Raw genomic sequence first — 15,725 nt, 5'->3', positions numbered from 1 at the left:
CACTAAGTCATCGTTGAATATGTGGGAGCCATTATGGATCTCCGGATCCCGCTATTGGTTATTGCTCGGAGAGGAGTCTCGACCATGTCTGCATAGTTCGCGAACCGTAGGGTGACGCGCTTAAGGTTCGATGTCGCATAAGTAGATTCGGAATATGAGTTGGAGTCCGAAGTTTTTGTTCGGAGTCTCGGATGGGATCCGGGACATCACGAGGAGGTCCGGAATGGTCCGGAGAATAAGATTCATATATGGGAAGTCATTTTCCGGGTTCGGGAAAAAGTCCGGTGTTTTGACCGGAGCTTCTAGAAGGTTCTAGAGGGCCACCAAGTGGGCCCACCACCCCGGAGAGGCCACATAGGCGCCACATGGCATAGTGGGTCCTACCCACCATGACATGTGGGCCTAGGCCGGCCCCCTTAGAGATAAGATCTATCTCTAGTTTAAATGGTTTAAATCTAGAGATAAGATCTATCTCCTAAAATAAATGGTTTAAATTAGGAGATAAGGGGAATACTTGGGGGAGGAGTTTTCCCTCCCCATGTGGCCGGCCAAAGGGGGTAGGTGGGCCCTAGGGGAAACCCTAGGCCGACCCCCCACCTATATAAAGAGGGGAGGGGGTGGCCGGCCAAGGCACCCCATCCAGAAACCCTGGCCGCCCCCTCTTCTTCCTCCATATGCCGCGCGAGGCTTAGGCGAAGCCCCTGCAGCAATTCTTCTCCACCACCACCACCACACCGTCGTGCTGCTCGGGATTCCGTGGAGATCTACCACACCTCCGCTGCCCGCTGGAACGGGGAGAGGAAGGGCTTCGTCGAGACCGTACGCGCGCCCGAGTACGGAAGTGCTGCCGGATTGCAGCACTGGGGATGATCGTCTACACCAACAACGAGATCTGATCTCGTAGGCTTTGGAAATCTTCAAGGGTTAGTATCTTATCAATCTCGTTGCTTCGATCTTGTAGATTAGATCTTGGGTGTTCCATAGATTAGATCTTGGATTTATTCGTCTTTGCGGTAGGAAATTTTTGTTTTCTATGCAACGAACCCCATCAATACGGGATGGGTTACAAACCCTCTCGGACTCTGTAAACTTGTGTATTACGAATTCCTCGGCTCCGCCTCCTATATAAGGGGGAGTCGAGGGACGAAGAAAGGGATCGAATCTATTGTCAACATAACCCTAGTTTTACAATCGTCAAGTACTTTTCGGCTGAAACCTTCGAGATCTACTTGTCCTCTACTTCTAACAAAACCCTAGTCTACAATACGTAGGCATTGACAAGTTAATATCTTGTCACTATCAGAGTCCACTGCCTCATGTACGAGTTAGTTAATATTGCATGTGAAGTTCTAAAATTGCTGGTGCCCCCTCTATTTGTGTACAAGAGACGTATGGCTGCCGTTGAAGCTTGACAATAATAGAAGTTAAAAAGAATCTTTAGATAGTCTTCGTTTTTAGAGTATGATCTCAAATCTTCTTGTGATGAGACCTTGGACTCTCCTCTCTCCCCCGCTACCATGTCGGAGAGGCGTTTCTTTGAAACCACCTAGTCAAACCACTTCGTCGGCGGCGATTCGCTGGTTCCTCCACCCTCTGCCAGTCGCTCCGACGACGGGAGGGTGGGGGAACCACGGATCTCGTCGTGTATATAAGGTAGGCGTGAGTAGGCTCCCGGCCGGCGGCGCGAAGGAGACGGCAACACGGTTGGTGCGGCGTTTTGGGGCAGAGGTCGTCCTCTTCGGTGGTGGTGCTCTATGGAGTTCCACCGCAGATCTGCTGCCATGTGCATGTCTGCAGCTCCCTAGAGTGCTCGACGTGCCTTCCCCTCGCCGGATGCCGTGGAGCAGCGGATCCGGGGATCTTGAAGGTGAGGGTGAGGCTCTGCATGGCCATGGTGTTAGAGTTACAAGGTGGAGGTTTCTCGGAACCGAGGATCGTCGACTTCCCGTCCGTAGAGGGGCTACCTCCGATCCAAGGCGTATGTGGAGGAGTGGTGGTGGCGCGCTGGCGGCACGTTCTGTTCTTCGTGAACGTCGTCGGGGTCTAGCTAGTCTAATGTGTTTTTCCCTTTTGTTGGATCTTTCTGTAAGGGCATCTCCAATGTGGCGACGCATTTCAGCGTCCGAAAATGTCCGCGCGCGTCCGTTTTGGTCGGCCGAAATGGTCGAAATCGACCACGCGTCCGTTTGCGTCGGGGGTGGCTCCAGCGGCACGACGCATTGTTTTCTTGAATTTCCATTTTTTTATAACATGAATTTTTTACATAGTTGAACACATGGAAAAAAAAACCTAAACTCCTGCGCCTACTGCTTCTCCTTGTCGCTGTCGAGCACGACGAGCTCCGATACCACCCACGACCAGTTGGGAACCGGCGGAACGTACGCCGGGCGTGCCAGCGGTGTTGGAGGTGGATGAGCCCAGTCCTGTGGCTGTGGGGGAGGTGGATGCGCCCAGGGCTGTGGTGGAGGTGGACGCGCCTAGGGCTGTGGCGGAGGTTGAGGATCCCAGGGCTGAGGTGGTGGCCCCCACGGGTTGTACGGCGGAGGTGGAGGCGGCGGTTGTGGCGTGGCCGAGTCCTGTAGTGCCAGTCGTAGGGCTTCATCCTCCGACAGACCCGGCAGCATGATGCCAGTGGTGTACTGATACGTCCCAAACGTATCTATAATTTCTTATGCTCCATACTACTTTTATGACAATACTTGCATGTTTTATACATACTTTACATCATTATTATACATTTTCCGGCACTAACCTATTAACAAGATGCCGAAGTGCCAGTTGCTGTTTTCTGCTGTTTTTGGTTTCATAAATCCTACAAAGGAAATATTCTCGGAATTGGACGAAATCAATGCCCAGGGTCTTATTTTTCCGCGGAGCTTCCAGAATACCGGAGGGGTTACGAAGAGGGGCCACGAGGGCCCGGCACCATAGGCCGGCACGGCCAGAGGGGGGCCCGCGCCGCCCTATGGTGTGGGCCCCTCGCGCCGCCTCCTGACCTACCCTTCCGCCTACTTAAAGCCTTCGTCGCGAAAACCCCTGTACCGAGAGCCACGATACGGAAAACCTTCAAGAGACGCCGCCGCCGCCAATCCCATCTCGGGGGATTCAGGATATCGCCTCCGGCACCCTACCGGAGAGGGGAATCATCACCGGAGGGCTCTACATCATCATGCCCGCCTCCGGATTGATGCGTGAGTAGTTCATCCTTGGACTATGGGTCCATAGCAGTAGCTAGATGGTTGTCTTCTCCGCTTGTGCTATCATTGTTTAGATCTTGTGAGCTGCCTAACATGATCAAGATCATCTATTTGTAATGCTACATGTTGTGTTTGGTGGGATCCGATGAATCTAGAATATTATGTCAAGTTGATTATCAATCTATCATATATGTGTTGTTTATGTTCTTGCATGCTCTCCGTTGCTAGTAGAGGCTCTGGCCAAGTTGATACTTGTAACTCCAAGAGGGGTATTTATGCTCGATAGTGGGTTCATGCCTCCATTGAATCTGGGACAGTGACAGAAAGTTCTAAGGTTGTGGATGTGCTGTTGGTACTAGGGATAAAACATCGATGCTTTGTCTAAGGATATTTGTGTTGATTACATTACGCACCATACTTAATACAATTGTCTGTTGTTTACAACTTAATACTGGAGGGGGTGCGGATGCTAACCCGAAGGTGGATCATATAGGCATAGATGCATGCTGGATAGCGGTCTATGTACTTTGTCGTAATGCCCTGATTAAATCTCATAGTAATCATCATTGATATGTATTGAATCTTTATTTGTCAATTGCCCACCTGTAATTTGTTCACCCAGCATGTTAGTTATCTTACTAGTACAAATGCCCGTGCGTTGCCACGGGTGCGATGCATAAATGTATCATCTGGGATTTTATTTCACAAATGTAATAAGTTTTCACCTCACACCTCTTTATCCCAACCTTGCAAGGACATGTCATATTCCTTCTCTATCCAAAATCAGGTTACAAGAATGCTTTATTGCATGTCGGGGACAATCTCAAAAGAGAATACGGCAGAATGTTTGTACTTGCTTGTTTCCTAATTATTTGTGGTCATACATGCTTCACTTTAAGCTGGCATGAATTGAATGGAAAGAATCAACGCATAAAGGAAAGCAACCTTTTAAGTTCTATTGTCATTCCAAAAGAATTATCGGGAGCATTTTAATTTCTATTGTAAATCTATCAATTTATTGTCATTATTAAGACTACATGAACTGTGATACTTAAAGAAAAATAGGATCACCTAACCCAATAACAAGTCGGTAACATAAGTTCATACACAAGATAACGACTCCCACCAGAAGCATTTTATTCTCACATAGATGTGAATAAATATATTGTTACGCTGATTGGAGAATGTGCAGACAAGGTCGGTAGGTTCTATATACAGTGACCAACCAAATGTTGAACGCACTACATACAGTGAGCTGCAGGTATTTTGTGCCAACTGAACCAGTTCACTATAGAGCTTGGATGAAGGAGAATCCTGGTTGAAAGCCAGAGAAAATAGCCTGATTCATAAGCAATTATTCATCTCAAAACAAAATAAGCAATTATTCGCATAGATACATGATGGTACCGGTCTTGTCCTGAACAGAAAAAAAACCCTAAATTCTAATAATAGTTAAACGAAGAAAATAAAATTTGTGCTACTGCCAGAGGATTATGACATCGCGGTGGCAAGCATGGTTGATACATGCACATGCAAGTTCAGACACAATCTGCCAGTGATTTTAGAACATGGCACAAGAGTGATGGATATTTTTATTTGCAAATTGTAGAATTTTACCACGCCTACTATTTCTGGTATTAGCAAACAGAACCCAAAATCTAAAATCAGGAAAGTATGTGTTTTTCCCGTAAAATGTCTGAAGGACTCACTTTACCATAGCTGCAAGAGTTTATTTTAATTTAATGGCCATGTTGAGCACCACAACCATGCTAATCACACAGTAGACCCCGTGGGTTAGTGCAGATGGCTATAGAGAAAAATTTTGCGCGAAGTTGGTGTGCCGTTTCCCTCCTGAAAAAATATCAAAAATCATATGAAGAATGCACATGTACGTATCAAATTTAGAGTAAATCATAGGCAGACATCAAATGCAGAGTCAAACTCAGTCAAACAGAAAAGCGAGAAAAATAGCCGCACACAAGCAGCCAACAATTGAATGAGTTTGAACTAAGCTTTTACTTTTCTTGAATTTTCAACTTCTAGATCTATCAAAGCTCATACGCCTCAATCTCAACCCCTCCATATGCATATAGCAGTTTATAAATTAAGATTTGGATCAGGACACACATGCTCAACAACAGTAGTTGCCTGCAACCTAACCAAATTGGCAATGAAGTAACAACTCCACAAACGGATACAACACCTAACTTCTATGTATATCAGTTTTACAAAAAATATAAATTGTATCTATTTTCTGCAATATAATTATTATATGTATGTAATATGAAAACATGGTCTGAGACATACAGTTCCATACCTTGCTTGGTGCCATCTCCGATGTCATAGAAGCTTCCAGCTATCAGCGCCACTCTCCCATGCCGCCATCACTAACTCAGCCTCCTTCATTTTCTTGCCAAATTAGACCGCGAAAACCACTAATCCTGATAACAGACGGGAAGACATGGCAATAATTAATTTATTCTAAATAAGACAGGCATCTGAAAGTATTCAAACATAATCGTCAATGGGTAAAAGTGGAATTACAAATTACGCAAGGGTAAACTATTGGAGCTTGCTCAACGGAGTATGAATGAATCATCTACTAAAATTAAAAATAATTAAGTGAGCAACAAGCAAAAGAGAAAAAACAAATTATTCCAACTTTAAGTTATTTTCTTTCAACACACTCAAATTCTAAGGGTGGTTTATCCGAAAATCTAAAACTATGACTCAGATGCTAAGGGTGGTGTCCAAGGCTCAACCAGCGGCACTTCGAGCTATATAAGGAAAACAAATTAAAAAAAATCTGCAGCTGACAAACTCTAGTCCCTTTCTTCCTCAGCTTTTTTGACAAGGTAGCCAGAGAGTTAAACACAAACAAAAAAAGAAGCTATTACCTTTCTCTGGAATTGTGGCATCGTCCTAATAATATTCAAACCAGAGTTTCGAAGTGAAGTTCTTGGGATTGCTTTAACTTCGAATGATTAATGTGTGTTAGGCCACATCACACAGTAACCATACCATGTATGCTTGGATAGGAAACTATTTAATGCCTAGATAAGCAATTCTAGAGAAAAAAAATCAAAGGACAATCAAGGGGAAAACAAATCAAATTCTTTGTTGCTAGAAATTGGACCTTTTTATGGAGCTGCATTTTTTGAATATTACTTTTCAGATTAGCCAACATAGTGCAATGCAACACTCACAATTCTTTGTTTGAATACTGCACCCAAATTTCAGTAACAAAAAGCAATATTTGTCAACATGTGAGCATCGATCATTAGGCAAGAAACCCAGTTACCAAATATCTATTTCAACTCTTATTTATCTCAATCAATCATGTTTATTTCAGAACCAAGATAACAAATATCTATTTCGTTAGGCAAGCAACCCGGTTAATTCATTGTGCACTGCTATACCTATAAGGTCGTAGTTGGATGGTTTTCCAATCTCTAGTAACATTTAGAAATGAAATAGGACCAAACAATGTACTGTGTTACTCACTACCACTGCTCAACTCTCAAACCTCACATCCATGAAGAAAGCAAACCAAGATATCAACCAAAACTGCAAAACTGCCAAAGCAAGAAAATTCAATAGCTATATTGCCTGATCTGTAACAAAGGAAGTAAGTTTGCTAGGAAATTCAGAAACATACTAATGCCAAAGAAAAATCACAGTATGACGGTGTATTGTTCGACTTAAATACACACACAACAACAGCATATGACCGGTGAAAACAACAAGGAGGCATCATAACCTGTCCTTTGAATCTCTGCTATATTTGTGAACTGTGATACAGTGGACAGCATATTAACTTATCCAAAGATTTATTCAAACATTTATTCATATAACTCTTGGCAGAAGTGCATCTCCTTTTGGAGGGAAAAAGACTTCCCAAAAGTAGCTACTGCGTTCCGAATGATTGGAGTATAACTATGGTAGGAATCCAAGGTAGGCAGATACACCACCATGAGAATTCCAAACAAGCATTACAAAAAAATACATTCAGTATACAACAAAGATAGTCTGATTATTACTCCCTTGTTTTATGAAATGTAGCGTGTAGTTGTATCTTGTATGGAAGCATTCTCACCTCAAATGGAGCAAGGGAAGATTGCACATCCAAGTTCATGACGGAGGTAGAGCTGCCCAAGAATATAGTTGTAATACAGGTGTAACCTGTACCACCGCACCATGTAGTTTATCTTTGTCCTCCCTGTCCAACATAAGAAAACACTGAGATTCACAACACCAAACATGCATCAGACTTCGACGGCTATTCACTGAGATTCACACAACCCGTAGTTCACTGGCAGCACCGTTCCAGTCGTCTGAATCCAATCTGGGGGCACTTCCACGGTCGAGCACAAGGAACAATGGAAGCCAGGACTGACCTGGTACGTGCACGGAGGCGGACGCCTCGTGCTCGATCGTGGCATCATCAGCTCCTCTGACCAATTCGCCCTCCACATGTCCTGGGACAAATGCCCGTGCAGAGCTGGACGTTGCCCGAGAGCAGCGCGAGCTCGTCGGCGTCGGTCCAGAGCTGGACGTTGCCGCCCCCATCGGCGCCGGCGGCGCGGGACGGGGAGGCGCGCGGGAGGAGGGCGCGCGAGAGCAGGGCGGCGTCCGGGAAAGAGTGCGGCTTGCGCTTGCGCTCGCTCTTGCGGGACGGCTCCGTGCCATAGTAGTCCGGGCGCGGCCTAGGGTTAGGGTTGGGCGAGCGGCGGCGGCGGCTGCTGGACTTGGCGCGGGAGGAGCGCTTGTTGGGGCGAGGCGGGGTGGCGCGCAGGCCGGAGGCCGCCGGGCTGTCGGCGCCGTCGTCCTCCGTCGCGGCGCGCGGCGAGGGGCGGTTGGAGGGCGGCATCGGCGGCGCGGGGGGGGGGCGGGGTGGGGTGGGGAGGCGAGCGGAGCGTCGATTGCGGGAGGGTTCTCCTCCTTCGATAACGGACCTACTTGTCAGCCCGAGGATTTGTTCGGGAGGTGCGACGAAGTCGGGCGCGGAACAGACGACGACGACGAAACGACCAAACGTATTGGCAGAATAAGGAACCAATTGAGTCTTTTTAAGTAGTAGAGATTGGAGAGACACCACTAGTGAACTGTGGACCCCGGTCCATTCTTTTACATCTGAATACAATCTACTGCAATCATTGTTCTCTACTGTTCTTTGCAAACAAACATCATCTTCCACTCGATACGTTTAATCCTTTGTTTTCAGCAAGCCGATGAGATTGACAACCTCACTGTTACGTTGGGGCAAAGTATCTTGATTGTGTTGTGCAGGGTCCACGTTGGCGCCGGTTTCACTGGTGTTGCGCCGCACTACACTCCTCCACCAACAACCTTCACGTGCTTCTTGGCTCCTACTGGTTCGATAACCTTGGTTTCATACTGAGGGAAACTTGCTTCTATACGCATCATACCTTCCACTTGGGGTTCCCAACGGACGTGTGCTTCGCGCTTATCATGTACCGAGGCAGCGACGGCTACACAGGTCGGTCGTTCTCGCAGACGAAGACGCCGAGCCACGCAATCTCGTCATCCGTCATGTTGTCCGGGTACTCAAACTTGCGACCCTCCGCCATGGCCATCTGCCATTCCTGGAAGACGACCGCGACGTAGTCGTCGCTGTTGTCCTTGACCTCCTCGTTGTGGTACGCCAGCGCCTCGATGTAGTCGTCGTCGTCATACTGCGCAAGCGTCGGCGCCTGCTGCGCACGCGTCGGCGCCTGCTGTCTTCGACGACGAGGCATCGGTGGACGGTCGAAGGGAAAGTCCCTGTCGCCCATGAAGCCCGCCCTCCTCCTCTGATCCCTCTCGGACACGATATACGTGCGCTAGCTGTCGGACTCGATAGCGTAGGCGGGATCCCCGGAGGTCCGGCGGCATGTACCGCCTCATTCGCCGGATCTCGGCGCTCCTATCTGGCTCGCGCGCAGGCACGGGAGGGACGGGCACCCGACGATAGCTGAGCCACCTGCCGCTAGGCATGTGCACGTCCCCCCAGGCGTTGCACGGCGTCCAGTTCTGGTGCATCAGACTCCCCACGCTGATGGGCAGCGGCACCCTGTTCGCCCGCTCCTCCTTCTTGGTCCCGCTGCCGGATGCCTCGAAGTCGTTCTTCTTCTTCCCCATGGTAGTGGTGGGAGTGGAGGTGTGGGCGATGGAGGAACGATGCCGGTGGACTATTAAGGCCGGCCGCGCGCGGGAAACGATGCCATTGAAGGCGGCGCAGAAGCCCAGCCTCCCCCGCCAGTGCGCGCGTAGAAGAGGCAACCGCGACATTGATGACGAAGGTTGCGGCGCAGACGAGGAAGCGCTGACCGCGGAAGCGATGGCCGTGGAAGCGATGCCATCGATACAGGCTCACTGTCAGGCGGGCCCGATGAAGATGCGAGCGGTCACTTGGTGCGTCCGCGCAGCGTCCGCCGCGACGCAATCCAGGCGCAAATATGCGCTGGGTTTGCGTCGCTGCGGACGGCCCGGTCACCGTGCGTCGCTCCGCTGAAGGTGGTACCAGAGGCAGAGATGCCCTAAGGACTGTGCTGTAAGAGCATCTCCACCGGCGGCCCCGATAGCAATTTGGGGGCCGAGGGCAAAAATGGGCTCGCACCGGCGCGCCCCAAACGCCGCCGGCCAATTTTGGAGCCCGATAGAATCGCCGGCAACCCCATGCCGGCCCCTTCGTCAAGGGCGAGAATCGGGCGCGCCAGCGCCTCGCGGAACGACGTTTTTCGCGGGTGGGGGCGCCTTGTCAGCGAGGGGACGCGGCGGTTCGCATCGGAAACGACGCGGGGAGGTTGGTCGTCGGCGTTAATGGCCTCCCGCACGGAAACCAAAACAGCGAGGGCGGCGACTGTCCACGCGGCGTCCACCTACCTTACCCACGCGCCTTCAATGCGCGTCCGACGGCGACGAGGAGAAGTTCCCCGCCCTCAACTTCATCATCGGCCGCTCCGTCGACGAGGACTACCGCCACATCGCGATCGACCCGCGACAGGCGGCGGTGTGGTCCGCCAAGGACCACGACGCCAACTACGTCGACCTCGCCGGACCATCCGAGCTGCCGGCGCCAAATGAGGAGAAGGCCGACGACGTCGACAGCTGGTCCTTCTCATCCAGCGGCGACGAACTCGACTTCAGCGCCTTCGACACCCCGCGCCACTAGATGTTTATTTTTAGTTTTTTAGTTTGAAATTGCGTTAAATTTGTATAAATTTCGTTCGAACTACGTATAAATATCGTGTCGCAAATTTGTATTTAAATTTAGAAATCTATCGGAGCCGCCCGTTTGGGGGCGCCGGTGCGGGAGCAGCGTCTCCAAATGGAGGATGCAGTACCGTCGCCCCCCCAAAACAGAGATGACGGCGCCTATTTAAAGCTACCGGTGGAGATGCTCTAATCTCATCAGATCATTTTCGCAAAAAGAAAAAAAAAACTTCTTGTGATGCTACTTTCTGCAGCATCCTAAAGCTTCCCTCTGTGCCCATTCATAGCATTTCTCGATCATGATACATTGATACCTGGACACCGCGCGAAACACACTCGACGAATTTTCTAGGCGACAACTCGCCTGCCTCCCACTCAGTCTCCCTCTCTCGCTCTTGTTGCCATTTTCTTCCTCTTTTCGATAGCTCCAGACCACACCAATCAAACCAAAAACCCCAAACTTAGCAAAACCCCCAAATTTAACCACAGCTCCCGTCTCTCTCGCTTGACCGGAGACCCCCGCAGGCCCGCCGCCAGTCTCTCGCCACCGCCCGAATCCCCCACCGCTGCCGGCGATCGCCGGAGGACGACCCCGCGCCGCCCGGCGATCGCCAGCCCGGCAGCAATGCCTCCCCCGCCGCCGTCCATCGCCGGGAAGGCCGCCTGCTTCCTCAGCTTCGCGGCGGCGCGCGACCGCTGCTTCAGCCACCGCTTCCTCGCCGCCGGCCTCCGCCCGCTCGCCGTGCACCTCCCCGACGCCGCCGACCCCGTCACCACCGTCCACATGTGGGTCCCCGCCAGCCCGCCGCGCAACCCGCTCGTCCTCCTCCACGGCTTCGGCGCCTCCGCCACCTGGCAGTGGTACCCCTACCTCCGCCCCCTCATCGCCGCCGGGTTCGACCCCATCGTCCCCGACCTCGTCTTCTTCGGCAACTCCTGCACCCGCCTCCCCGACCGCTCCGACATGTTCCAGGTCGCTCCCCCACACCCCTCGCCCGCCCGATCCGCCGTTCGCCGCTCCCTGACACTCCTCCTATGCTTCTGTGTCTGTCCGCCTGCCAGGCCTGGTCGCTCAAGGCGGCGCTGGATGCGATCGGGGTGAAGAAGTTCGGGCTGGTCGGGGTCAGCTACGGCGGGTTCGTGGGCTACAAGATGGCGGCCATGTACCCGGACGCGGTGGACAAGGTGGCCATGGTGTGCGCGGGCGTCTGCCTCGAGGAGAAGGACCTCGCCGAGGGTCTGTTCCCTGTCGCCGGCGTCGACGAGGCGGCAGCGCTGCTGGTGCCGCGGCGGCCGGACGAGGTGCGGCGCCTCGTCAGGCTCACATTCGTGCGCCCGCCACTCATCATGCCATCCTGCTTCCTCTGGGACTACATTAAGGTCAGCTGCCGTTTCAGATTGAATGTTCATTTTTTTGTTACTAGTAGCAAATTATTGTTGAAATTGATTCTGTCCATTGAACTGCGAGACCATAGGACGTCAGATAAGATTATAAAATCGAATAAGGGGGGATATTGAGGCGCCTCTACACAGGAGAATCATGTTTTTTTATGTGATAATATGGAGCAACAACCGAGTCGAATTTCGTCTCAGTATTTCAGATAGAAAACTGTGCTGTGCACGTGATGGTGCTGGGGCTGGGAACCGAGTTGGCCATTCAAATACCTGAAATTGAAACGGTTGGTTCATCTTAATTGCTTGAATCATGTGCCAAATTGGTCTACAATAAAACAGAGGATTTTAATTGACTGATTTCTCACCGACTGAACATCCATCTTCGAGTCAATTCCATTTGCAAAACAAGCACTATACAACAGATTGAATTTTCAGGGCCTAGGTTGAGTGATAACATTTCTGTAGTTGTCTGCCATCCAGATTTTGCACACAGTTTTTGAGGATGCTTCAAGGAAAAGGTATGCTGAGGCGGAGTGGAGGATATTTTCTTTGCACTGCTGTCTGTTTGTTGTGGTTGAAAACATCACCGAATATCTTATTACCGTCAGTGGACATCAACCAACTGAAACCACTATGCGTGGCTGTTGTAATGCGTGGGTAGATATGATGTAGCCGACAAAGCCTCAAAATATTGACACGCGTCAATAGGTTAGGAGCAGATCATCAGTCTTGTTTCTTTCCCGTGAATATGTTTGCATGTGATTTCTACCTGTGGAGGCAGCACCGGCCGCACAAACACTTGCAAGTGGAGGGCCCAGAGTAATCTAGTGGCAACATGCTTGATTTAATACATAGTAGGTCCACCATTTGTTTGCTAACTTATGTTCTCCTCTGCTAAAGTTCACATTTCTGGTGTAAAGTTAGCACAATGAATTACTTAGCATAGTATGCAACTTTAGTGTTTTACCTCCTACAAATAAATTGACAATTTCAGCACATAAATGCAATTGATTACGCACTTCTCCAACTGCTTAAAATTTCTTGGAGCTGCAGTTCAGTTAACTATGCGATCAAGTTGATTCCAGTGAACATTTGATGTTCTCCTTTGAAAGAAGAACATAACTCAAAAGAACCCAATTTGTTTTTTTCTTTCCGAAAGTTAGTATTAAATCGACAACTGACAATATTGATATAATAATATACCCTTTTCCCTGAGGTTCATTTACTTGGTTTGTTGGTGAAATTCATTTGCTAATACAAAGTTTGAAAAGAACAAAGATAACAATTATCTTTCGATGGTGGTGGGGAGTAAATACCAGGTTGGTTACGTTGTTTTGCCCCAGGAAACTGCAGGATAGTTCTTGGCTACATTGCTTGAGTAAGAAATATCTCAAGTCTTAGAAAAGGCTCTAACCTTAGCAGAAACTTATTAAAACGTTGCTTAAGGTGCATGTACACACTTTAAAGTACCATCCTACCAGATCAAAAGGGAAATGAGAAAGTGACTTTGTAGAAAAATATGAACCAAATTATGGAGATAAGCTTCTAGCCTTTGAAACAGTGATCCCACTTACTCAGAAAACAATGCAGCCTTTCTATTAGTATACTTCTGGAATACAATAGTACTGACATTTGAGATCAGAACTAGTAGTAGCCTAGTAGGTGAGGTGCCTTGCATCTTGGAAAATATTAGCAAGCCAACTGTTAAAATAATGTCACCTTGATTTGTAACAGGACTTGTCTACTTTGACAGAGCTTTTGAAAACCAAAATCTGGTGCTTGCAATGCTTTATATATTATGGGGTTACAGTATGTGACAGAAGCTGAGCAATTTTTAAATAGTCCGTCAATGTTGTTTGAAATCAAGCATTGCTTCAGCTCTTGTTCAGTTTCATTCATGAAATGGTCTGCTTTCAGTGTTTTGTTCCTCTTATATTAGCTCAGAAATCATGGTATTTGAATAATGTTCTGGGTTTATTTCCAGAAGTCGTTTTGTTTTTCCGTTTATTTAGTGCAGCACATGGCAGAATCTGAATCTCCCATATACTCCTAAGTTGTGTACCCTTCCTTTGTATAATATCCCAGGTGATGGGCTCGGATCATATCCAGGAGAAGACAGAGCTACTGCATGCCTTGATTAGTGGACGTCAACTTTCAACTCTTCCAAAACTAAAACAGGTAGTTTCTTCCTAAAATTTTGCACTTGTTGTGGTTGTCATGACTTATGAGTTGATATATAAGCGTCTGAAAAAAAATCTGCAGGCTCACTCAATGTAATAATATTGTACTGTATCCTGACTCGAACTTAATGCAGAAAACACTGATAGTCTGGGGGGAGCAAGATAAGGTGTTCCCAATGGAGTTGGCCCATCGATTGAAGAGGTTAATTTGGATACGCTACCTTCGATAAGCTTTTAACCTTACATCAGGAGCATCCATTGTTGAGACTAACTATGTTACCAACATCTGAACAAACTGGCAGGCATCTAGATGGGAACTCCCGATTAGTTGTCATACACAACGCTGGGCACGCAGTCAATCTCGAGAAGCCCACCGAAGTGTGCAAGAGCATCATCGATTTTTTCCAAGAGCCGGTCGCCGAAGATTCAAACGACGAAATGGTACACCAACCTCGTGCTTCTTCAGCTTCAGAGACATTCTTAATCCATGTCGATGTGGTCGATCCAGAGACGACGTAGCATTGCCGAAACAACACACTTGCCCTGTGCCTCTGTGTCATCTCATCTCCCTTTGCTTCGTCTCTGCAGGTGTAGAGCTCTCATCGAGGTGGCGGATGGGTCTTCTTTGGCTGGACATCGGCAGTGTGGCGTTTCCTCGTGGTTGCACAGAGCAGTGGAGAGGGGCTTGTATCGTTTCTCTCCGTTCTCCATGAATATACCCCATTCTGATGTGATGATGTGCCGGGTTCAGTGTAATCTCCATTGTGTGAACTGGCATGTGAGACGCCAGCGAGATTACGTTGTGCTATCGTTGAGGTGGAATGTGGAGCCTTCGCGTCCCTCATTGTTTGTCATGTGTCTTTCGTGGCTTTCACTGTCAGCTGGGCACACGACGTTGCCCACAATCAGCAAGCGAGTACAGTACAAACCGACTAGTGATTAGTGAATGATGATGAATTGATGATGCAAAATGACAGGTCGGCCGTTCCAGTTCCAATGAGCTTGACAGTTATGACGTCTTTTCAATGGGCCGTAGCCGGGCCAGGGACTTGGCAAGTTGGGATGGCGGGCCTGTTTGGTTCTCAGCCACACTTTGCCAAGCCAAAGTTTGGCAATTTGGCATGTGTTTGGTTTTCGCCACATTTTGGAGCTGCCACACTTCACTATCCATATGGCCTACTTGCCATAGAGTAAATTTTTTGCCAACTTTTGCCACACTTTGTAGCTTCCAAAATCCTAGCCACACACTTTGGAGCTGCCACACTTCACTATCCATATGACCCACTTACCATAGAGTAAATTTTTTGCCAACTTTTACCACACTTTGTAGCTTCCAAAATCGTAGCCACACTTACCAAACAGGCCCGGCGTCTCGTACAAAAAGGGCCTCGGCCTCCGGTTAAAAACTTGGACATAAAAATTCTGACGATCGAACGAAAAAAGAATGGGGCGAGAGAGGCTCGAACTCTCGACCTCAGGATCACTCACGTTTAGCTATGAGACCTACGCGCTAGCCAACTGCGCCACCGCCCCTTGATGCAAAACAAAGGATATTTCTTTATATAATCCTCGTAACGAATTAGGTGGCGGAGGGCTAGTGTGGCAGATTTTGCAATTCGACCCTTCGTATTTTGGAAACGTAACCATCGCATCCCCAATCGTATCTCAGCTTCGCGGGCGCCGGCGGTGTTCGGCCCCCCTCACAGCCTGGCGCCGGCAGGCCTCCCGGTGGAGCTCG

General features: G+C 48.9%; 1 protein-coding gene and 1 non-coding gene across 2 annotated transcripts; one reads left to right on the top strand and one right to left on the bottom strand.

Annotated features, from left to right (window-relative positions):
• Positions 1 to 10,965: 10,965 nt before the first annotated feature.
• On the top strand, positions 10,966 to 14,978 carry LOC124679155 (2-hydroxy-6-oxo-6-phenylhexa-2,4-dienoate hydrolase-like). Its single transcript, XM_047214965.1, has 6 exons — positions 10,966 to 11,385; positions 11,475 to 11,792; positions 13,893 to 13,985; positions 14,122 to 14,189; positions 14,290 to 14,428; positions 14,576 to 14,978. The coding sequence occupies exons 1-6, from the start codon at positions 11,038 to 11,040 to the stop codon at positions 14,579 to 14,581; spliced, it is 972 nt and encodes a 323-aa protein (XP_047070921.1). The 5' UTR covers positions 10,966 to 11,037; the 3' UTR covers positions 14,582 to 14,978.
• Positions 14,979 to 15,432: 454 nt separating this feature from the next.
• On the bottom strand, positions 15,433 to 15,520 carry TRNAM-CAU. Its single transcript is given in 2 exon segments — positions 15,433 to 15,468; positions 15,483 to 15,520. It is a non-coding gene; the product is annotated as a tRNA-Met (tRNA).
• Between the last annotated feature and the right edge of the window lie 205 nt (positions 15,521 to 15,725).

Source organism: Lolium rigidum, chromosome 7, assembly GCF_022539505.1.
Source record: "Lolium rigidum isolate FL_2022 chromosome 7, APGP_CSIRO_Lrig_0.1, whole genome shotgun sequence".
NCBI classification, from domain to species: Eukaryota; Viridiplantae; Streptophyta; class Magnoliopsida; order Poales; family Poaceae; genus Lolium; species Lolium rigidum.
This window is presented reverse-complemented; position numbering and strand designations above follow the sequence as displayed.

What these genes read in the sequence shown, in the direction of transcription:
- LOC124679155 (XM_047214965.1), top strand. Translation starts at nt 11,038, where the DNA reads ATGCCTCCCCCGCCGCCGTCCATCGCCGGGAAGGCCGCCTGCTTCCTC. An exon ending in ACCGCTCCGACATGTTCCAG is followed by an intron (nt 11,386 to 11,474) that starts GTCGCTCCCCCA and finishes TCCGCCTGCCAG; the next exon opens with GCCTGGTCGCTCAAGGCGGC. An exon ending in CTCTTCCAAAACTAAAACAG is followed by an intron (nt 13,986 to 14,121) that starts GTAGTTTCTTCC and finishes AACTTAATGCAG; the next exon opens with AAAACACTGATAGTCTGGGG.